The 24,492-nt window shown below is 38.5% G+C and overlaps 1 protein-coding gene across 7 annotated transcripts in view; it reads right to left on the minus strand.

The window, feature by feature from the left end:
- Window positions 1-24,492, minus strand: part of LOC124965638 (contactin-associated protein-like 3) — a 214,880-nt gene that overhangs the window by 32,998 nt on the left and 157,390 nt on the right. For 5 of the 7 annotated variants that reach the window (XM_047526726.1, XM_047526724.1, XM_047526723.1 and 2 more), the window contains exons 12-14: window positions 22,399-22,518; window positions 15,681-15,881; window positions 5,678-5,834 (exon numbers count right to left, since the gene is read on the minus strand). In XM_047526726.1, coding sequence (XP_047382682.1) covers window positions 5,678-5,834; window positions 15,681-15,881; window positions 22,399-22,518 — 478 coding nt within the window. The remainder of the gene's footprint in view (window positions 1-5,677; window positions 5,835-15,680; window positions 15,882-22,398; window positions 22,519-24,492) is intronic. The other 2 variants (XM_047526727.1, XM_047526722.1) reach the window with 1 other exon arrangement.

Consider the following 24,492-nt stretch of genomic DNA (forward strand, 5'->3'; position numbering starts at 1 on the left):
TGGGTTATGAATTGCCACCATGATTTAGCTTTGGAGTGGACTGATGGTAGGCAAGCAGAAATAAGTCTCCTAGGAAACGGGCAGGTCAGTCTGGGAGATGCTGTATGAACACAATAGGCCAGAGAAGCATTTCCATGCCGGCAATCACCATTTCATGAAGGTAGTCTAGCAGGGGAGATGGAATTCTACCAGCTATGGTGGAGGGTGCCTGAATTTTAAAAACTCGCTTTGCATAAAAACTCCAAGTTCCTTCCGTTTTTAACACTGCAAACAAAATACCAGCTTGTGTAAGGTGACACTGTAGGGCACCTCAGCTGCATTGGAGGAAAGACTGTTGTTTTTTTTTCCCCCTCATTGTTTTGGAAAGCTCCCAGTGGAGCATAAGAATAGCTGATGTTTTCCACCAACTTTCTTGCTGGTACAGGCAGATCCCAGCCTTTGCAGATTTAGAGAGAATACTGAAGATCTGCCATAGTTTCCAGACTTTCACAAAATTTCTTCTTCAATTGGGACTTTTTTTTTTTTCTTTTCTCCCATTATTTTCTGACGTTTATACAACATGCAAAGTATCCCTAATCTGGGCTGGGGGGGTAGCTCAGTTGGTAGAGCGCTTGCCGCACAAGCACAAGCCCCTGGGTTCAATCACCAGCACCGCAGGGGGAAAGAAAAATATCCCTAATCTGAAAACCTACAATGGGAAAGTTCCAAAATATAAGACATTTTGAGCACCAACATGATGCCACAGGTGGGAAATACCAGTCACGGGTCCCTTCAGGCGGTGTGTATAGAGGACTCAGACTGGAGTCCCTCACCGAGATATATCATTAAGATTTCCCAAATATTCCAAACTCTCCAACTCCAAAATCTGGTGCTAAGCATTTCTGATAAAGAATATCGAACCTGGATGCAGCCTAAACGTGTGGAGAGTGTGTTTCTAGGTCCAATAACCTCTTGCAGTAGTCTTAAATATTCAGTAAGAGGACTTTCAAAGACTTTTTGCTGGAAAGTTCCCATTGTTCTAGAAATTATACTTTCTTAGAAATGGGATAACTTCTAAGAACTACCGTTAATTGTTTACCAGGAGATTTGATCTAATACAAAGCAGAGCTATAAATTTAGGGGGTTGTTGAGAAAGCCAAGGAAAACTGCTGAGTCCACCTTAACACTGAAGAACTGTTTTGGGAATGAGGTCAGTAATAAAATAATCGTCACAGACTTCAACTAATTTTAAAACTTAAAATCTTTCCAGTTTTTCAACTTGTGCTTCATTGACCCCTTGCCTCTCTCCTGGCCAATTCAGCATTAATTAACCGCTACTGTAATACAATGTGTCTTGATATGTGCTGGGACCTGTATCATCGCCTTGGTCTTCATCTTAAAAATCATCTTCCTTGTTCTTTCACTCTGAATTTCCATATGGATTTTAATACCCACTCATTGCAAACAGAAAATCACATGGTATTTGTTTGGAATGCGTTAAGTGTACGTTAATTTGGGGAAATGACATCTTTAAAAGAGAGCTTCTCAATATCAGTGTTATTGACATTTGGATTGCATAGTTTGAGCCATGGGGTTATAGGATGCATTATAGAATGTTTAGCATTTTTTTTTTTTTTTTTTTTTTTGGTACCAGAGATTGAACCCTGGGGCCCTTTACCACTGAGCCACATCCCCACTCCTTTTTTAGAGACAGAGTTTTACTGAGTTGCTCAGGGCCTGGCTAAGTAGATGAGGCTGGCTTTGAACTCACAATCCTCCTGCCTTAGCCTCCTGAGCCTGTTACCACTTATTAGAGGCACAGAAACATTCCTTTCTTTGTGACCATAAAACTGTCTTCAAATAAAACAAGCATCCCCCGGGGATCAAAAGCATACTTGATTAAAGACTACTGCTTTAAGCTACTGGCTCGTAGAATCTATGACAGTAGCGAATTAATCTATTTATTTGACTGGCTCAATAAGTTTTAATAATTTTTTTCATAAAAGTATTAGACTTGTTCTATAGAACTTTACATTTTTTAAACATAGCAAATAGTTCTAAGTCTTGCAATGTTAATTAATTTATGCTTTTATGAATAGTCAGGTAACTTCTCTGCACTGATAGATCACAAATTTAGCAAACTAACTGAATTCTTATTTATCCCGATAGTATTTCATTATATTATCTTCAATTTTCTGTGTAGGCAATCATGTCATCCATAGGCAATAATGGTGGGTGTTTCCTCTTTTACAACCTTTTCATCATTTGTTTGTGTGTGTGTGTGTATGTGTGTTTGTAACTGGCACATATATGAGCTTTTAAGAAATATATGATTCTTACTGATTTGTAACTAAATTAAGGACAAAATCCCTACCATGAGAATTCTTTTAAGATTCGTAAGATTTCACTCATCTGCAAAATGTTCTATGCAAGCTTGAGAATGACGTACATTCGATAATATATGGATGCGATGTCAAGTTTCTTAATTTTAGTTTTGAAATACTCTCACCTGTTTTCACTTAGAGGCCTCCCCAAAATATTATGTTAAAATCTTCCTGTGTTTTGGGTGATTTTCTGTTCCCTTTTGCTTCATTGCTAATTCTTCCTTGATACCTTTTTTTTAAAACTATTTATATATATATTTTTTAATTGCTGATGGACCTTTATTTTATTCATTTTTATGCTGAGAATTGAACCCAGTACCTCACACATGCAAGGCAAGTGCTCTACCCCTGAGCCACAACCCCAGCCCCTCTTGATACATTTTTGATGGTGCATACAAGAGTTACTGGAGCATCCTCATGAACAAATCTCAGCATTAGACAGGGTCCAACTTTATCCCTGGCGTGCTTTTTATCTTTGACCTAATTCAGGTACGCTTGCTTCCTTTTGATGTGTATTTACCTGGTAAAAATTGTCTTACCCTTTTACCTTCAACTCTACTAGGTTTTTATTTATTTCTATTTTTTTTTTTTTTTTTTGGGTTTCTTTAAAAAATCCAAAATGATAATGCCTAATGTCTGACTTTTAAGTGGACAGAGAGTTTCCTCACATTTACTGTGAATAGTGGCACATTTGTATATACTTAAACTAGCTTATGTTTTTCTTTATATTTGCCCTTATTTTTAAAAGGACTCTGAAATAATCACAAAAATGTCCTAAAATAATAAATATAAAATAATAATAAAAAATATAAAATAATATTATAGTTGCAGGGATCATCATAATCAGCAAAATAACTTGTGGATTTTTGAAGAAGCTGAATTCTATGATGTATGTATATTTTAGAGGCTGAATAAAATTCTCTTGAACAATGTGTACTATAAATTTGTAACCATATGTTGACTTGGAGCAGAGTTTAATATTTTAAATTATCAGCATGCCTTTTAAATATATATGCTTTTATGATAAATATTTGGTATGCTGTAGTCACTGTAGGAATTTGATGGGAAATTCTTGCTTTAATTGGTGTGCTATCTAATTAAAATGTTTTAAATGAGCTCCTGACTACACAGGCAACTAACCAAGAAAAGGTAGCAGTTTATATTAACAATAATACCAGCCACATTAGTAGATATGCATATGAAGAGATAACAAAATAGCTTTCAATTTGCTTCCATTTAAAAATATATATTTTGTGTGTCCTGTAGGGTGACACACACCTGCAATCCAGCAACTCATGAAGCTGAGGCAGGAGGATCAAAATTTGAGGCCAGCCTGGGCAACTTAGGGAAATCCTGTCTCAAATCAAAAATTAAAAAGGCTGGGGCTGTAGCTCAGAGGAAAAACACCCCTAGGACCTAAGCCCGGAACCACACCCCACAGACACACACACACACAAAAAAAAAAAGTTTTGCTATAAGCTTACCACCAGGAAAAATTCACCCAACTCCTCAGCAATTAGTAAATTCCATTTTTATAAACTGCTTAAAGAGAATTTCATTTGAAAAAGTAAAAGAGAAATAGAAACTTCCCACCATTGCTCTTACACATTCATTTACAGAACATATTCTCCAGGCATTGGGACAGAATTTGAGAATGGCTGTTTTCCTTGTGTTGAACGAGATCTGTCAACTGGAAGCTTCAACGTAAGCAAAGTTACAAAGCAAACAACTCCATGATCCCTTCTTCTGGGATTAGGATGTGACTTTTTCAATCTGGTTTCCCCTTAAACTTTCCTGTCTATGCAAAGCCCAGGATGCTGTCATACAAGGGCAGCACTTGAGTGAACCTAGAGACAGGGCTAAGGCTGCCAGAGGACCTGGATCTCCTCAGCTTCCCAGTCCCCCTCCCTCAGTGGGTAGGAATGTCACTCAGTATAGATGGTTGTATTCTTCAAGTGACATGCTTCTCTGATTACTGCCCCCAGCAAACGTGAAGTCCACAATCAAGTAAGCACAGAGTCACAGAGTTTCTATACGTTAAAACAAAAAATTTCATTACATTCTTTGAACTAACTCTTACAAAGACACTTTAATTGATGAAATTTAAAGAACTGAGGATTATAAGTGGCAAAATTTGAAAGTATAGCTCAGGTTTTTTTGGTTTTCTGTTTTCCCTGCGATTCACTGAACCACACTCACTTTTATAAAATGGGATGAAGCTGCATTGGGATTGTAAATCAAAATATTGAAAAGGTGCATCTCATAAATATTTGACTATTTTAAATTTTGAACTTGGGAAAGGGTAGAAATAATCTCCATGCAAGTGTAAAGTGTTCCACCTCCGTTCTATTCAAAGGCGCTCTTCAAGTTCAACACTAATTTTTAAGTGATACAAAACAGATTTTATGCATGCAGGGTAAGTACATGGAACACCATGGAATCAAAATGACAAACTCAGTTTTCAATAATCAAATTACTGATGAGATTGGATACTTTAGAGCAAAATCAATTACATGGACATCTAATTTGACCATTGAGATTTTTTTTTTTTAAAAGAATGTACTCTATATGGTCTAGCTGTTTTATAAAAATGTTTTTTGATTTGCTGACATAAATTCAGAGACTTAAGACATTTCACATTACAAATAAAAAATAAAACCAATACACATTTCAATAATGACCTCAAAAGTTATTTCTACAAAAGGAAGCATTGCCTTCTCCAGGAGAAGGCTTAAAGTCACAGTTTTCAAATCCCTTGAAATCCTATACTCTAGTTGTTTCAATGTGTGGTCTACAGACATTGGTGTTGCTCTAAAGAAGAGTTAATGGGTGTGGGAACATCGTTGATTCCTTTTATGCAGGACCTCTTGGAGTTGTGATGTGTTAACATTTACCTGCAAATTCCTAACAGAATATGTAGTGTTATCTCCCAAATACAGTTAAGACAAAGCTTTAGAAGGAATTCACCTTTTGAATTATTGCCGTGAGTATACTGCATTGCATGAATACTAGTTTGATTAATTAAGCTGAACTTCAGAAATGGACGCTTGATTTCTAGTGACTGGGAGACTTACCAAGTGTGTCCAATTTAAGAAGAATAAAATGCACATTATCCGGTATTCACAGTGAAATAGTGAATCTTGGGTCATAACATTTAATCTTTAGATTAGTTGAAGATATTTCATCCAAACTTTTAAATTATTTGAACCTAGTTTAGTTACTTATTTGTACCAGTTCATCTGATGTTTAATTAACTATGCAAAACTGAGGAATAAAAACTCCCTTTCTGTGTAGGGAAAGCAAGTGGAAATCACCATTGATCCTGGTCAGTGTCACAGCTGCAGTAATACTGAGAGTCAATGCAGTTCCCCTGTAATCCACAGGTACACTTTTGAGCATCAGGCAGAGAACCTCCCCAGTAAGTGTGTGTTTCGTTGGTTCTTCCAGCCCACCAGCTCAGTGGGGTTCCATCTGAAAGAAAAGTATGAGAAAGGTGACATCGATTTTGCCTGGCCACCCCCATTCTAAAATAGTTCCCTTTATTCCCAAGTCTAAAGTGCATGTGCATGTATTTGTGTGTGTGTGTGTGTGTGTGTGTGTGTGTGTGTGTGTGTAAGAGAGAGGATACACCTCACTTCAGAAGCAATATTTTACCCCTGCCAACAAAGATGATGTTTCTTTAAATATATGGGCCAAGCTTCCTCCCTCAAGTGTCTCAATATCTAGGTTTAAATAATTCCCATCGTCTATTTTTATGTTATTAGAAAACGAGTCCTTAACTTGTTTGTACATGGATATCACATATTCTCCATAAAAATAATATTCAGAAAACATTTGCCATCAAAACAACAGTAAGAGTAATTTATACACCCAGGATGCATCTGCTGGAGATGACAAATGCTCACTGAGAAAGTTCAATGTCATGCAGAAACACTGATCTATCTCCTCACATTTTCTTTAAAAAGAAAAGTTGCTCTAAATTAAGCATTTGGAAAGCCATGGTGCCCTCTGTCAGAACGCAACAAATTTTTTGGAGACATGTGTTTTTCTTGTACTGCAAGGTCTCCCTATTTATTTGGAGGCTAAAGAACAGGCACTGACAGGTCTTCTGCAAGCCTCAAGTGGACACGATGCTGAGAAACAGCCTGCCTGGTGCAGATGTCCCCTGCCATCTCCCCAACGCTGGCTGTGGTCAGATGACAGAGCCTGGCGCAGCCTCAGCTCTACAGAACTACATGTTAAGACGGACATGCTGCTGTGGTGGGGGCCCGGATGCACATCACAGTGAGACCAGGATGATTACAGAAGCAGGTGTGTAGTTTATCCATCTTATGAAGAGGAAGGTGCGGGAGAAGATAAATCGCAGTCATCCGAGGATAAGGAAAATGGAATTGGATTGCTTCAATGAGTTTCTCAAATGTGCTTGGCCATTTGGTGCTGTATCTCAGATTTATAGGTTATTATCACCAGGCCTTGAATTGGGATCTGGAACTTGTCCCAGGTTCTACCTCACTGCTTAATACAACTCCATTATGATTCATTTATAGGTAAGATCTCTGCATTCATTATCATCACTTCCACCCACCCACACCCCAAAAGAAATAGAAAAAAAGTAATCCTGAGAAATTTATAGAGGAGTCAATATCTAGAATCTCTTAAAAATACATTGAAAGCTTGTTACTAGGAAATAAGAGATACTCAGAAAAGTTAATATTCTTTTTCTCAAAATGCTCCTTTGAACATTACTTCCTTCACCATTACACTTGCCTAGATCAAGAAAGAAAATACTCACTATATCCTAGTGCACAAGGATAAGTTTCTACAAATCTCCCTGTAAAAGAGTAAAAAATAAGGTTTTGAGAGACAATAAAAATCTTTGGTCTTAAAGTGTTCTAGAGAACTATCAAAAGACTTCCAGGTGATTCCTGGACTAGTGAAGATGGTGTAGACTCATCTTTCCCTGTTTCTCCCCACTTAGTACAATGACAAACCCTGGAGATAAGATAAAAGAGAACCACAGGAGATTCTTAAAGGAAGAAAGAAGAAGGCTGACTGGTTGGGACACAGAGCTGGAGGAAAACTATCCTGATTTACACAGAATTTTGTTACAATTTCCCATCCATGTTAAAATAAAAAGTTTCTCAGAAAGAAGAAAAATGATACAGATTAGAAAATTAGCTCTACTTATGTAATTAGAATGATACAGATTAGAAAATTAGCTCTATTTCTTTCTTTATAGAAATGAGGAGCATTAAAGAAAAAATAAATGAAGCTAAAATAAAATATTTTGCCCTATTCTTAATTGATGGGATACAGAAGAGTTAGTTCAAAATAATAATAGCAAAAATATATTGGGTGATTATAGCTTAGGGATAAGTAAAATTAGTGACAGCAATCTGATAAGAGATGGGACAGAGGACTTGGAAATACTCTGTTATAAAATACCAACACCATCAATGAAGTGGAACAACATTATTTGAAAATGGAAGAAGACTGATCATAATGTACATTTCATACTCAATGGAAATCACCTAAAATTTAAAAATAAATACATGATAGGAGAAGAGAAAAGATGGAAATCATAAAAGGCTCAACTAAAACCAGAAAAGAAAAAGTAGGTGTTGAAAAAGAGAGAGAAAACAAGGATAATTAGGTTTGAAGGTGGTTTGTCTCCCATGGGTTCAGGTGTTGGGAGCTTGGCCCTGAGTCTGGCAATGTGAGGGAAGTGTGGACCTTTCAGAAGAGGGGCCTAGTGACTGGGGTTGCTGCTTTTGGGAGACATCAAGGTGGTTCCCATAGAACCTTCATGGGAGTGAGTTGTCATAAGGCCACACCCGACCCCTGAGCCTCTCTCTTTCTCTGGTTTCCTGTTTGGTGATATGATCTCTGGTTCCCACATGCACTCCCAGCATGGTGCCATCCACCAGGATGTGCCAGTCATGGGGGGGGAACATCTCATCAACTTGAGTAAATGCTGACATCATGCCCTTCAATATCCAGAATTATGAGCTAAATAACCTCTTTTTCCTATCAAGTATTTTGTTATGGTAATAAAAAAATATTATTTTTATAATTCAGCAGCAAATTAAAAAAAAAAAAGAGTTACAATACGATAAATAATAACCCAAACATCAATGATTACTTTAAATGCAAATGGCCTAATATGCCAATTAAACACAAAGACTATCAGAGTGGACAAAAAACAGGATCCAATTATATGCTGTCTACCAAAATCCCTTTAAGTATAAAATGACAGATAGATTAAAAGTAAAGGGATAGAAAGCGTACACCACGCTAAAACTAATCAAAAGAAAGCTAGAGGGCTGGGGTTGTGGCTTAGTGGTAGAGCACTTGACTAGCATGTGTGAGACCGTGGGTTCAATTCTCAGCACCACATATAAGTGAATAAAATAAAGGTCTATCAACATCTAAAAAAATTTAAAAAAAAGAAAACTAGAGTACCTGTATCAATTTCAAAGACAATTTCAGAGCAAGGGAAATTAATAAGGATGACAAGGTTACTGCACAATGATAAAGGGATCAATTAAGAAGACATGGCAATACTTAATGTGAATGCACCAAACAACAGAGACTCAAAATAGCAAGGCAGAAACTGACAGAACTCCAAAGACAAAGAGACAAATCCACTATTATTACTGCCATGAAACTTCAATATCCTTCTATTAGGAATTGACAGGACCAGCAGGTAGAAAATCATTAAGGATATATTTAAACTAAACAGCACCATCAATCAACTAGATCTATTGACATTTATAGAATACTTCACCCAACAACGCAGAATACAGTCTTCTTGGGTACACATGCACAATTCATTAAGTTACACCACATTGAAACTCACAAAATACATCTTAATGAATTTAAAAGAAGATAAGTCATACAAAATAGATAGGAAGGGAATCAAACTAGTAATAGTACAAAGACATTTGGAAAATCCAAAAGTATCTGAAGGGTTAAAAATACACTTCTAAATAAAACATGGTCAAAAAAAATTCTAATAAGAAAAAACATGTTCTTAACTAAATGAATATGAAAACAGAACTTAATGAAATTTGTGATATGTAGTGAAAGCAGTGCTTAGAGGGAATTTATAGCATTATATGCCTATATTAGAAAAGAAAAAAAATCTAAAGTCAATAATCCAAGTTTCTATCTTAGAATGCTATGGGTGGGGAGTCAATTAAATTCAAAGTAAGAAAAATAAAGGGAATTAAATTTACAGAAGAAATCAGAAAAATTGAAAGCAAGAAATTAATAGAGAAAATCAGTGAAAGGAAACCTGGTTCTTTGAAAATATCACAAAATTGATAAACTTCTAGCCGAGGCTAACCATAAAAAAGAAAGGAAAGATAGAAATTGCTAATATTAGAAATGTAAAAGATAGAAATTGCTGATATTGAAAATTCTATTGATCCGATGGACATTCAAATAATATTAGAGGAATACATTGAACAACTCAATGAGCACACACTTGATAATTTATGTGAAATGGAGCAATCACTCAAAAGACACAATCTACCAAACCTCGCTCAAGGAAGAATGATCTAGACAGGTCTGTGTTATGGGTTGAATCATGTCCCCCAAATAAGCTATGCTGCAGTCTTAACCTTCCATATCTCAAAATATGACCTTATTTGGAAATATGGTCTTTATAGAGGTAATTGAATTAAGATGAAGGCATTAAAGTGGGCTCCAATTTAATGTGACTATCTTCTTATTTTAAAAAAGGGAAATATGGACACTGAGCTAGACACACACAGAGGAAAAATGATGTGAAAATACCCAGAGAATATCATGTAAAGTTGGGAGACAAGTGATTAATCTACAAGCCAAGGAATATCAAAGATTTCCCACAAACCAACAGATGCCAGGGGTTTCAGAGGGCCACAGCCCTGTCAACACTTTGGACTTTGTATGTCTAACCTTTAGAACTATAAGACAATGAATTTCTCTTATTTTAAACAATGCCATGTCTGGGACTTTGTTACAGAATCTCTAGGAAAACAAGACAACTTTTACTATTAAGTGAAATGAGTCAAGAATCAATAACTTTTCCAAAACAGAAGGTCCAGGCCCAGATAATTTCATCTGAAAATTCTACCAGACATGATACCAGTTCTCCCCAATGTGTTCCAGGAAATAAGAAGGACAGTCAATACGTCCTACCTTATTCCAAAGGCCCACATCATCCTAATACCCAAACTAGGAAATACCTTATTCCAAAGGCCCACATCATCCTAATACCCAAACTAGGAAACACATTACAAAAACAAAGAAAGAAAGAAAGAAAAAAAAGAAAGAAGGAAAGAAAGAAAGGAAGGAAGGAGGGAGGGAGGGAGGGAAAGAAGGAAGGAAAAGAAAGAAAGAAAGAAAAAAGAAAAGAAAAACATCTCTCCTAAACATAGATATTGAAATCTTCAAAAATATTAAACCAGCTGAATCCAACAATATGCAAAAACAATCATGCCTTGTAGTCAAGTGGGATTTATTTCTGCGTATGCCTTGAACATCACAGAATTAATGTCATTCCTCACATCAACAGGTTAAAGAAGAAAAACCATATGGTCCTATGAATGGATGAAGAAAAAGCATTCAACAAATCCCGTAGCCATTCATGATAAATAAAACTGTCAGCAGACTTGAAATAAAAGAGAATACCCATCCACTTGGTGAAGAGCATCTGAAAGAAACCTTCAGGTAGCATCATTCCTAAAGATGAGGAACAAGATGATTCCCAATGAAGACTGGGAACAAGAAAAGGGTATCACTACTCACCACTGCTTCTCCACATTGTACTGGAAGTTCTGGGTAACATAGTAAGCAAAAAAGGAAATAAAAGTATATTGATTATGAGGGAAAAATAAAACTATCTTTTTTCACAAATAACATGGCTGTCTAGAAATAAAATCCCTAAAAATCTCAACAATAACAGGAATATCTACAACTAAAAAGTGTTTAGCTCAAGATTTTCTGCAACAATACAACTGAAATATGAAATTAGAAGCATATTTTTCATTAGATCTAAAAATTAAATATTTAGGTGTGAATTAACAAAATTGGTGCACAATCTATATGAAATAAGTATAAAATTCTGAAGAAGGAAATCAAAGAAGAGCTAAATGGAGAGATATTCCATGTTCATGGATAGGAAGAACTTAGAGTGTGAAAGTGTAAGATCTTCCCAAACTGATCTTTAGATTAAATACAAACCTCATCAAAATACCAGCAAGTTTCTTTGTTGATAATGACAAATTGATCCTAAAGTTTACATAAAAAGGCAATGCTCACAATATCCAAAACACTACTGAAGAGGAACAAAGTCAGAAGACTAATACCACCTGACTTTAAGACCTACTACAAAGCTACAATAGTCAAGATAGCATAGTATTGGCAAAACAGGAGACAAGCTCACCAATGAAACAGAATAGAGAAATAAATACAGACCCACACAGACATAATCAACAGAACTATGAAAAAGAGTCAGGGCAACTCAATGAGGAAAGTACAGTTTCTTCAACAAGGGGTATTAGAACAACTACCAATTCACATAAAAAAAAAAAAAAGTGAATTGAGGCATTTTATACCTTTCACACAAATTAGCTTAAAATGGATCACAGGCCTAACTGTAAAATGCCAAACTCTAAAATTCTGGAAGGTGAAAGGAAAAAATCAAGATGATCTTGAGAGCTCAATGAGTTTTTAGACACAACAGCAAAAGTACAATCAATGAAAATCATTTAATATATTGGAATTTGTTAAAATTTTTTTTAAAATTTTCTAAAATGCAAATCACTAATCTAATAAAAGACTTGTATCCAAAACATGCAAATAGTACCATAAAGAAACAAGCAAGTCAATAAAAATTAGGAAAAAGATCTGAATTGATACCAGAGCATATAAGATCTACTTATGATATACTAGAATATGCAAAGACCCTCAATATCTTATGCTATTAGAGACCTGCAAATGAAAACAATAATGGAATGCTACCGTACACTTGTTGAAATGATCAACATCCAGAACACTGACCTTGCTAAATGCTGGCAAGGATGTAAAGCCACAAGGCCTCTCATTTATTGCTGGTTGGAATGCAAGAGGGCACAGGCACTTTAGAAGACAGTTTGGTACTTAATAGGCTTACCAGTGTTACCATAAGATCCAGAAATTATGCCCCAAGGCATTTAAGCAAATTAGTTGAAAGTTTATGTGGTCAGAATAACTCTAACTTACTACATAGATACACTATTCAAGACACTGTGATATTGGTGCAGGGATAGATATACAGATTATCAGGACAAATAAAGAACCTAGAATTGACCCACCACACAAACATGTCCAAGTGATGTTTGGCAATGTTGAAATGGTAATTCAACAAAGGAAGGCCAGTCTTGCAATAAATGACTTGGGGCAACTGGACCTTCATAGGCAGAGAGGGAAACTGGACCAAACTACTGCACCCTACACAGAAATTATCCCAAGTAGAACATAAAACTAAAAATAAAATATAAAACCATTAGAAAAAAACATCTTTAGGATCTGGGATTAGAGAAAGAGTTCTTAGACTTAACACCAAATGTACAACCCACAAAAGGAAAAAATGATAACTCAGACTTCATCAAAAGGAAAACTTTTGTTAAAACACAAGGAGGACATGGAAGAAATCAAATTCTCAGAAACTGGAAATGGTGAGAATGTGGGATAGTGTGGCCTCCCTAGAATCCACTGTGGCAGGGCTTTTTCCTTGATAAAACTAAACATGCAATTACCCAACAATTGCACATTTGGCCATTTTGACCCAGGGAAATGACACTGATGATCACACGCTCATAATCCGCACAATGTGCTAATGGGGTTCATGGGGATTGTTTTGGGTGGAAAAAGTCCGTCCCCCAAAGTTACCACTCTCCATTCCATTTAGGTAACATTCTTAAAATGGAAAACAAATGGGGAAGTGATCAGTGGTTGCCAAGGGTTACAGACCGATGAGCAGGTGTGGTTACTGAGCAAGCGGAGGAGGCTCATGCCGAAGGAAATCTTGTGTATCTTGACTGACAAGGTTGTGATTTTGCAAGATGTTTACCCCTGGGGAACTGGGTAAAGGTACTCAGGTTCCCTTGATGATTTCTCACAGCATGTATGAGCCTGCAGATATCTCAAAAATTTTTAAATTAATTAAAAATAAAACTTGAGAAAATCCGAAGGGAAAACTATGTTTTGTTTTGGGGTTTTTTTGTTGTTTTTTTTTTTTTCAAAAGAAAATAGAACTGTCAATGACCGGAGTAGAATATTTTATTTCTCAATTATTTTAGCACCTAGAACAGTAGTTTCCAAAAGATCACCTGAAGATCTTTTTAAAAATTCCAAACCCAGGCTGTGTCTCAGATGAGTTAAATCACATTTTTCCACATAAGACACTTACAAAGTCAAAATGTTACTTCATTTACAGTGTCACAAAGCATAAGATTAAAGCTCTTTCTGACTTATTTGTATACACTGTAAGGCAAAGCGGATCGGAGCTTGCATCCTAAGGAAAATCTAGCCCCTGTTACCCTCCTATGTCTTCTCTTACCTAATCAGGAGCTTCTGGAAATTTTAGGTTCATTCTACATGTTTGTCTAGGTTAAGTTTATATTTAAAATTCTCTTTGCCACAGTAGCCAAAGACATAGAAAAAGGACACTATATTTTTCCTAAAGTAGATTTCAAAATTCATCTTATTTCACTTTTAATCACCCATTCTCCAAATTCTTCTTGTATCTAAAAGTAAAGTCACGTGGTCAAAAGCAAACGAATGCATTAATTGAATACTAGCCCCATTGGGAGGGTCTGTGCACACCTGTGTATTGTCCAGTCTTCAGGCTGGTCCATATGCACGGTGCTTGCTCAGTGACTCACTAGGAAATGATCTTTACTGCTTCCATTAGAGGGTCACACCCATGTGACCCTTCTTCTCTAAACCATGCATTCCTTGATAACTATCTAGTATCGGTCCTCCTGGTCTGGTTTACCAGAATTATCTTTATCATTGATTAAACTTCAACGATGATGAATTAACAAATAATTGAACCTGGTAATGACGACTATAAATATAAAAACTAGAGAGCCGGGAATGAGGATTACTTATTTCCTGACCTTTATGTAGTTTATCTCATTTATGTAGGAAACTCCATAAGATCAGTTCCATGTCTCTGAAGAAGAAACAGATGCAAAAAAGCAATTATTTAAATTTCTGCAGATGCTACAGAATAGAAGTGGACTTCAAACTCAGGCATGAGATGAAACAACTCCTTTGCTCTTTTCAGTCCTCTGAACAGCTGAGAGGCATCCAAAGAAGACTAAGATCATCTGGGAAGGGACCAAAGTAATGATTGCCTACATCTAGTGCAAAGGGTATGATTCAAGGGTGAAAGGCAGGAAGGGGCCATCCAGGTGGAGGAAGTAGCAGGAAATTTCAGGCATGGAGAATATTGTGGTCTGGAATATTCCACAGGGGCCAACTGACCAGGAGAGACGTGGATTAGGGGAGGCAGCACAGGTATGTGGCAGTGATTCTGAATGACCCATCTGCAACTGAGAGTCACACACCAATGTTTTCCAACTCATTTGTATAGAAGATTGTAGATTGAAATTTTAAGAGTGGTTTTATTATGCTGCTAACGTATACTATTTTAGATCAGAGAATTTCTTTTAAAAATTTTCAGTATTTATTATTGAAAATCAAGTACTAGGGGGAAAAAATGACCCATAGAAAGACTTTACTGGGGAGCAGTGGAGGGTTCTGTAAGAGATCGTGGGAGTTCCTAAGAGGGAGAAACATCTACTTAAAAGAAGAGGGTTACCATGCAAGCAGGGCTTCCTCAAAATAATGGGCATATTCCTCAAGATAGTGGAGAGAACTTGTAGGGAAGGAAGACCAGCAGAAAACGTCTTGTAATAACTTCCGTAATTATTTCATCTTAGACCTAACGGGAGTGGTGGGGCAGGGAGTAACAGTGACAGCGGGGCGCACTGCGACAATCTGGAGGGAGGACTCCAGCACCACAGGCCGATTTAGGGGTGGACTTTGCAAAGAGCGAGGAGGCAGTGTTGGTCCCAGCTGGTCCCCAGGAAGAACTGTCAATCCTCACCCATCGTAAAAAACCCACTATCCTCGAATTGTCAATAAGCTAGCGCATGTTATTAGCAAAGTTTCTTTGATTAAAACATAAAAAAGACGACATCTGTGGCCAGTCCCGCGCATGCACGTTGAGCGTCACTGTCACTGCCGGAGGGACCGCGCCTGCAGCAGCACGGGGCTTACCTCTCGCGGCAGACCGCGGTCCGGAGCCGCAGCGCAAGGCCAGCTGCTGCTCGCAGCGCTCCGCCAGGGCCACCGCGGCCCGCAGCTGCCCCACGCTGGCCGCGTACGCGAAGGTCACCGAGCCTGCGTGCCCCCGGGGGCCGCCTCCGACGGTCACCTGGTCTGGGCCACCGTGACGCACCACCGTCCACGCGGCGTCTGCTGAGCAGAAAAGAGGCAAAGAGGAGGCGGCACTGAGCGGAGCAGCCAGCAGGGATGCCAAAGCCAGGGCACCCTTCATTTGAATTAAGTTTTTAAGTTTTTCCACCTTTTCACTGGTGCCCTGTCGTTGGGCATAATGATGGGATTTGTGGCTCCGTATTTGTACATGCACACGATATAAAATACAATTAGGCCCATGTCGCTCTTCAGCACTCCCCCTCCCTTCCTCCTCCCTCCCCCGGTCCCTTTCCTGTACTGACCTCCCTTTGCTTTTCGCGGGACCCCCCTCCCCAACTTTCTTTCCATTTCTCCTTTCTAGCTTCCACACATGAGTGAAAGCCTATGACCCTTGGCCTTCTGAGTTTGGCTTATTTCATTGGACATAATGGTCTCTAGTTCCATCCATTTTCCTGCAAATGACATCATTTCATTCTTCTTTGTGGTTGAATAAAACTCCATTGTGTATATATACCACATTTTCTTTATCCATTCATCTGTTGATGGTCACCTAGACTGGTTCCATAGTTTGGCTATTTGTGCTGCTATAGACATGGGTATACATGTGTCACCACAGTATGCTGACGTTAATTCTTCAGGATAAATACTGAGAAGTGTATAGCTGGGTCATATGGTGTTTCACGCCTGTTCTTTTGAGGACACTCCATACTGGTTTCCATAGTAGTTGTACTAATTTGCAGTCCCACTCATGGTGTAAAAGTGTTCCTTTCCTCCCCGTCCTCTCCAGCATTTATTATTGTGTTCTTGACTGCCACCATTCTGATTGCTGTGAGATGAAATCTCAGTGTGGTTTCGATTTGGGAAAATGCAAATCAAAACTACACTGAGATTTCATCTTAATTAAGTTTTTAATCAAAATTTGTATTACTGTGCGTTTGCAGTGAACTTTGGGGTTGGATTTGTTTAGCAATGCATTAGCCAGAATTCAGCCTCAAAGAGAAAATATACTGGGAGAACCGACGATTTTTAATTTCTGTGACATGTCTAACAATATAATGTAAATGTCAACTTTCTAGATCTTAAAATCATTTTTTTACATCAACATGAGAATGAGGCTGAACTGCACATGTACATTTATCTCTTTTGCTCAGTATTTTCTTCATCTGTATGTTATTATCAAAAAAAATTTATAAAAGAAGCATTTGGGGATGATGTGACCTACAGACTCATGGAATACCACAGGAGGCGACTCTGTTCAAAGTGTGTCAACTGCTCAGTGAGCAAGCACTGAAGAATGACATACCTGAGCATCTGATAGAACTGTCCCAGGCAGTAATCCTGACCATCTGTCTGTCCACCTGATGACAATTTCTGATGTATTTCTGTCATGATGATTACTTAGATTTGTTTTCTTTTGCTTTTGGCTTTGTTCTTTGTGGTACGGGGGATTGAACCCGGAGGCACTATACTACTGAACTATATCTCCAGCTCTTTATGTATTTTTATTTTGAGACAGGGCTTTCCTAAGTTGCCCAGGCTGGCCTCCAACTTGCAATCCTCCTGCCTCAGCCTCCCACGTAACTGGGATTACAGACTGTGTGCCACCACATCCAGCCATTAGATTTGTTTTGTTTTGATAAAATAACAAACAAACAAAACAACTCCCAAGGGAAGAATTTCTTGTTCTTCAGTTTTCCCACCAAGAAATCTCATGCCTGACAGTGTAAATTATCACCCAGCTGCATGAGTAGCTGTGGGTCAGTGGACAAGAAACTGCCTTGAATTCTACTTCAGCTACATCAATGCTGTCTGGTCTTTTAACCTCTAAAAACGACATATTTAGTATAATGGACACTTTACATAGGAGTTTTCCAAATTGTAGAGAAGGGGAAAAATTCATATGGATATTGATTTTTAAGAATTTGAAATCAAAGCAATGTAATAGGTGTGGTTTTTTGTTTGGCTTTTATTTTTGTTTTTTGGTACCAGGGATTGAATCCAGGGGCACTTCACCAGGAAGCCACATCCCTAACCCGTTTTGTATCTTATTTTGAGAATGGTCTTGCTGAGTTGCTGCGGCTGGCTTTGAACTTGCGATCCTCCTTCCTCAGGCTTCCGGGTCACTGGGATCATAGGCATGTGCCACTGCGCCCATCTGTAGTAAGTTTTCTATTGAGAAATCACCCTCTCATCCTTTACATCTCAGGATTTTAATGACTGGTTTCCAAATGTGTGTGAGAGAAGTTTAAGTCTCACTGCTGATTACATATTCCTACCATATCAAAATAACAAACTGGAAAGCCAGAAAGCCACTGGAACAACCCTTGAGCCGCGGTTCCTATGGGGAGCAGATGCATCCAGGAAGGAACCTGTGCACTGAAGTAGGGAAAGCAGTCTTGAATTCAACCACCACTGGCCTGCTGTACTCACAAAGGGGCCACCAAGGTCTCCTACAGCCGTTCCAGTTCCAAGGCTCCTTACTTTCATAATGTTCTAAGCATGCATTTCTTTTCATTTTAGAGTTTTAAAAATCCTGGCTTTCCTGTTTGAATGCCACCTACTCTACATTCACCTTCGGGTTTCTCCTATCGACCGAACCAAATACAAAGGCACCGTATATCACTCAATGGGGCCTGGGAGATGATCAGTCATGTGCCTTTGGGGTCCTGTGTCATGGTGTGATGGTCCTCGGTAGTTTGTGTAGGCTGGTGGTCAGTTTAACAGGTTTGCAGCCATGCACGCTTACAGTGTAATAATAGAAAAATGGGTTGAAAATCTATCTATGAAACTGCTGTTCTAAAGAACAGAAGGGTGATCAGTGGGCACTACGAGATATGTACTCATGTTTACAAAATTTCACTTAAGTTACTGCTGCTTAGGATATCAGTAGTAAATGACCCAAGAAAGGACATGGATGACTATTGTTTCTCTCTTGGTTCGTAATCTCTGTTATTAGATCGTAAGAATATTGGAACTGAGAAGGACGTTAAACAGCATCTGATATAACCCCCATATTATATTTGTAAAGAAACAGACCACAGTTTTAAGTAATCTGCACAGTGGAAACATGCAGAGTTGATTCCCGTGGGAGGAGTCTGGAGCTGGGCCTAGGAAGTTAATGGTAACGGAGGCCCAATGTGCAGCACAGGTGGCGTCCTCCACCAATGACTGTGCCCCCACGCCCTGGGGCCTCTCTCCTGGGCCCCAGAGAAGGCTGACTCTTAGTTGATCCCTGTTCTGCTTCCTGTAGCCCCAACAAAACTTTGAAAATTAAGCCCATTTAATTTCATGATTTGGCTGGACTTCACAGTATTTAAATAATAAATTTTACTCAGAAAAGTCAATGAAATTGATAACATCGGGTATGCCCAGGTATTAAAAAAAAAAAAAAAAAGAAGATCCATCAAGACGCGTGAGTCTCTGTTGCCGGAAGCATACACATTGAAAATTGTTATCTTGGGGGTTTTTGTTGGTTGGTTGGTTGGTTGTTTTGTTTAGAGTTTATATCTTCCTAGTTTTTCAGGATAGCTTCACAAGGTACAGAATTCTGAGTCAGTCATTTGTTGACTTTTTTAGTCCACTCTGTCCCTTAGATGTGGCGCTCCACTCTTCCTTCTACAGTTTCTGTTGAGAAGTCAGATATGATTCTTACCTTTGCTTCTGTGGAGGTAAGCTGTTTTTTGTAGTTGTCGTTATTGTAGTTTTGTTTTGTTTCTGACTTCTGTCAAGGTTTTTTCTTTACCTTTGATTTTCCACGATTTGAATGTCTATGTCTGTGTGTAGTTTATGTTGTTGTTGGTGGTGGCATATCCTATCTTAGTGTTCTTTGAATTTCCTGGCTCTGGGATTGGTGAATTTATGAAAAATCCTAGTTGTTATTTCTTCAAACACAGCTTCTGTTCCTTTCTTTATTTCCCCTCCTGTTATTTCTTTTATAGCTGTACACAGTTCTCAGATATTCTGGGTTTAGTTTCTTCAGTCTTTTTTTTGTGCGTGTGTGTTGGGGGAAGATACTGGGGATTGAACTTAGGGGCACTCGGCCACTGAGTCACATCCCCAGCCCTCTTTTGTATTTTATTTAGAGACAGGGTCTCACTGAGTTGCTTAGCACCTTGCTTTAGCTGAGGCTGGCTTTGAACCTTTGATCCTCCTGCCTCAGTCTCCTAAGCCGTTGGGATTATAGGCGTGAACCACTGCATGACCAGCCTTTTTTTTTTTTTTTTTTTTAATCTCTTGGCTTTCAGTTTTGGAAATTTCTATTGTGATAGCCCCAAATATAGATTTCTTTCCTCTGCTATGTCCAGTCTACTGATGAACTCATCGGAGACATTTCTTGTTTTTGTTCCAACAGTCTGATCTCCAGTGTCCCTCTTTACTTCTTTTTTAGAATTCCCACCTCTGTGATTGCATAGCACCTGTTCTTGCACGCTGTCTGCCTGATCCATTAGCATTAGCACATTAGTCATGGTGGTTTTAAATTCCTGGTCTGCCAGTGCTAAGATCCCTTCCTTACCTGAGTCTGTTTCTAATGCTCGTACTTCCTCTTTGAATTGTTTTTTGCTTGTTTGTTTTGTTTTTGATTTTAGTATGCCTTGAACTTTTTCCCTAATAGGTATGATGCACTGGCTCACTGCTGCCAATAGACCTTTAGTGAAGCAAGTAAGGTGCAGGGAAGGGGAGGATCCTCTGACCCCATGATGAGCTGTGTCTCAGCTCCCTCCCCACCACCCTCAGGCCTTTCCCTTTCCTAAGGAGGCTGGGCTCTGAAAAACAGCCTGATACTTTAGGCTCTGACAATATTCTTTTTCAAGGGCAGGTCTTGTTAAGAAGAATAGGATGCTCAGGTGTATTTCAAAATGGTTCTTCTGTAAGCATGAGATTTTCCTCCAATATTCACTGGAAGAAACTGGTCAAGCTCCTCTAAAGTAAAGTTCACACAATTGTGAGGATCCTCCTATGACTGGAGGTCTTAATTCCCAGGCTGTTCTCCACAGGTACTCCAGCAATCTGTCAATCACAGTTTAGGTTTCCCCACCCTAGTGCTGGTTTACCTGGGTCTTTCTGCTCGTGATTCTGTGTCTGCCTGCTTCTCTCCAATCTGGAGGATAGCAGTCTGCCCTGCGACTTCACATCTTTGCCAGATCTAGGAAAAGTCATTAATTTTTCACTTTGTCCAGTTTTTACTTAGTAAGATGGCTGCCGTGACTTCCAAGCTCCTTAGCAAGCCAGAAGGAAGCCACTGGTTCTTGAAAACTGTTACTCTCCATGCATTTTCAGGCTGGTGGAATAGTATTTGACAACCACACCTTTTCTGACTGCTATTGCTTCATCAGCTATAAGCAACACAACCTCCAGAGAGAAGGTGGCTTTTTCTAGGGAAGTTTAGTGACCCCTCTGTCCTTAACTAGATTTTGTCATTAGGTGCTTCCCTTACCAACTTCACCAAGCCTCAGTTTTTTCATCTTAAAACAATAATGACAAGATCCTCATGAGTGTGACCTTGGTTGAGTACTTTGATATTTGCCAAGACCACTTTATTGCAAGAACCCCTTGATGTAGCTGAAGGACAGAAGTGATCCTAGGGAAAGTCACATGACCAATGCTCTCGAGTTGGGCCTGTCTCCCTTTATCTGATTGTCTGGTTCAGGGTGTGTGGGGGTGGAGAGTTTCTGTTGGCAGGACTTCTCTATTTCATATTTTCATCACTTTGCGGCTCAGTGGTTCTAAATTTTTGGAACTTCCCCTGCTTTTAATAGTCTTTGGCAGTCTTCACTAAAGCATCTAATTTTAATTCCTATGTACTTTCATTTGGTTGTTTCCGGTTTTTCTAGGTGTTTGCTGGTCGATTTGGTCACTGTCCAAATTCGCAGGACTTCACAACCTTTTCTCTGCACACTAAATGGGAACTATTTATTTCCAATTTCTTCTTTCCAGAGAATTGAAAGAGCTAGGTGACAGTAAATTTCTGTAAAAATTTAATTATCTATGAGGCATTTTAAGGCAATCATCTACAATCAGGTTGTGCTCATTTGTAATAATAGCTAAACCAGGAGTGGTTTCATAATGTCAAAAAATCAAATTTATTTTATTATGAAAAAAATTACATGCTATCAAAGATAAATATATATGTAAGATATGTATTATATACGTATATATGTATATATGTATGTGCATACATATATACGTACATACATGTCTTAGTACTTTTAAGGAACTCCTTTTTGTTCTAATTTTTTAAAATAGGTAAATCACAGAATCTTAAGTTCTATATTCATCATGATGCATGTGAAAATATGTAATTTTGACAAACGTTGGCACCATGGAGATGACCAGGCAGAATATTGGGCCTCACCTGTAACCCAACCAAGATATATAAGAGATACAAGGACATTTTATTAATAATAAAATCAGCCAGTATATATGTACTACTTCTACTTAGCATTACACAATTATCAAATCGCATGTTTCAACAATGCTGCCAACTAGCAACTATCTCCCTGGTCTATTCTGATCATACGCATAAACAGTTGGTGTCCAGATCTGAAGGTTGTTAACCTACCAGTCATATTGCAGTACACGAGAAAGGGTTCCAGGGGACCGCTTCCATCAGCATCAACGTAGTAAAGCCCAGAAGGACGCCCTCTGTGCTTGTGGGCCTCACAGGACTGCTCGTAGAGCGCTGTAGGGGAACACCATCCGTCAGAAACAGAAGGATCCTGCAATAGGTTTACTTAGTGTCCAAAGGTTTCCATTTCTGAATTACAGACACATGATACATATTACCCATTTTTAAATGTACTTGTACTTTCGCTAACAAAGGAGAAGGAAATTAGCAGGTCGGAGATGGAGAGAAACATTGAGCATTGTTAGGTGCTGAATAAATATTTGGTTCATAGTTCGATTTGGAAGAGGAAAGAAAGAGAGTCCTGGTGACTCAAAGCAAAGATTTTCAGTAGGAAGGTGACGCCATAGATGGTCACTCGGCAATGCCTAGGGATTGTATTTCCTCTGTGTTAGTGTTTTCTTTTGCTTTTGAACAGGAAGATAAAGAATCTGAAGCATAGTGTCAAAGATTTGAAGCGGCATTTCAAGGAAGCCCGTGAATCTGAATCCTATGTGCTATTGCTGCCTGATCCTATTCAAATTCCCTTCCCACAAAACAGCTTACTGTCTGCCAGCAACCATAATACCTACTAAAAGTCATGCCACTTCCAGACCCCTCGTGGTTTAAAGCTATAAACACACCTGCCATTTAGAAAGACCTCAGGATACATTTTTCAAGATTGCTTGAATCTGTGTTTTCCTGTGTTGCCATTCTAATCAACCCCAAATATAAGTAATTTCCTTTGTTCTTGACTAGGTTGACTTATTCGGGTCCACAGCAAAACCCAAAGAAGGGGATGGGAGTTATTTTCTCTCATTTTGCAAAACAGGAGAAAACAACTTTGCAAGAGGAAATCTTAAGTCTAAGCAATCTTAAGATAAATACAGTCAGCTGTCAAATGAGAATGGCCCCAGAGTAAACTGTCGGAATCGAAAGTGTTATTTAACAAACTTCTTAGATGAAAACACAGGTAACATAGATTGCTTTTCTGTCATTTTCCCCCACTTGTATATTTATTTAAGTACACAAACTTATAAATGTCTGTTCAGATTCATTCATATTAATAACAATGGTTAGGTTTGAGGTACTGGGTGGACTTGGATAGGGAATAAATATTGACAGGATAATAGGAGAACTCTTACTTTATGTGAATTGTTTGACTTAAAGGACAATGTGTACACATGTTAATTATATGAGTATCCCAAACAAAAATGACCTGTTATAACTATAAGCAGTCTTGTCTCATGGTTGGTGACTGTAGGCTTGATGAAATTCCACCTTGACGTGGTGTACCTGTTTGGAAGTCACAATTATGGAGAACCACACTTAGCAACCATATTATTACATCAGATTGAAACCTGAATGCTCAAGCTGGGAGCACAGGATTCTCCCCAAGCTTCATTTGCATGCATAAAGTAGAGTTAATAACACTCCACACCTTGCTTTCCTGTTACGGCTTTTATAAAAATCAAATTGTAAGTCACAAGGAGTTGTTAAAAGTTTCAAATAGAACCTCAGTGCAAGTGAGTCAAAGTGATGATTTCCCATCTTACACCATTTCCTTAAAGACCCAGGGATCGGGTAAGTGGTTCTCAAGGAGATGTGAAGAAATGTCAGTAGAGATGCACAGAAAGGAAAGAACTTTAAAAGTTAAAACAGAATATAAAAATAAAGGGGGAAAAATTAGATTTTCGAGGCTTCTGGCATGTTCTAATCACTATCAAATTAATGGTCAATAAAATAGGTTGGGCTTTAAAAGATAGAGAATGATTTTTCAGTAAAGACAGATGATGTCTAACTTGGGAGAGATGGTATAGGTGTTGTAGTAAGCCACCTAGAAGTGCTTCTCACTCCGTGTCCATCAGGAGCACATGTGAAACGGGCCAGACTTCTGGGCTCCATCCCCAGAGATTCGGGTCCAATAGGCTTGGTGAGACCTGAGGTTCTTTATTTGTCTCACATTCCAGGTGACTCCAAATCTGCTGGTATGCGGAGCGCCCTTCACCCCCTGGAGCTCTAGACTCACCTCCTTAAGTTCAAATCCTCCTC

This window comes from Sciurus carolinensis, chromosome 15 (assembly GCF_902686445.1).
Source record: "Sciurus carolinensis chromosome 15, mSciCar1.2, whole genome shotgun sequence".
NCBI classification, from domain to species: domain Eukaryota; kingdom Metazoa; phylum Chordata; class Mammalia; order Rodentia; family Sciuridae; genus Sciurus; species Sciurus carolinensis.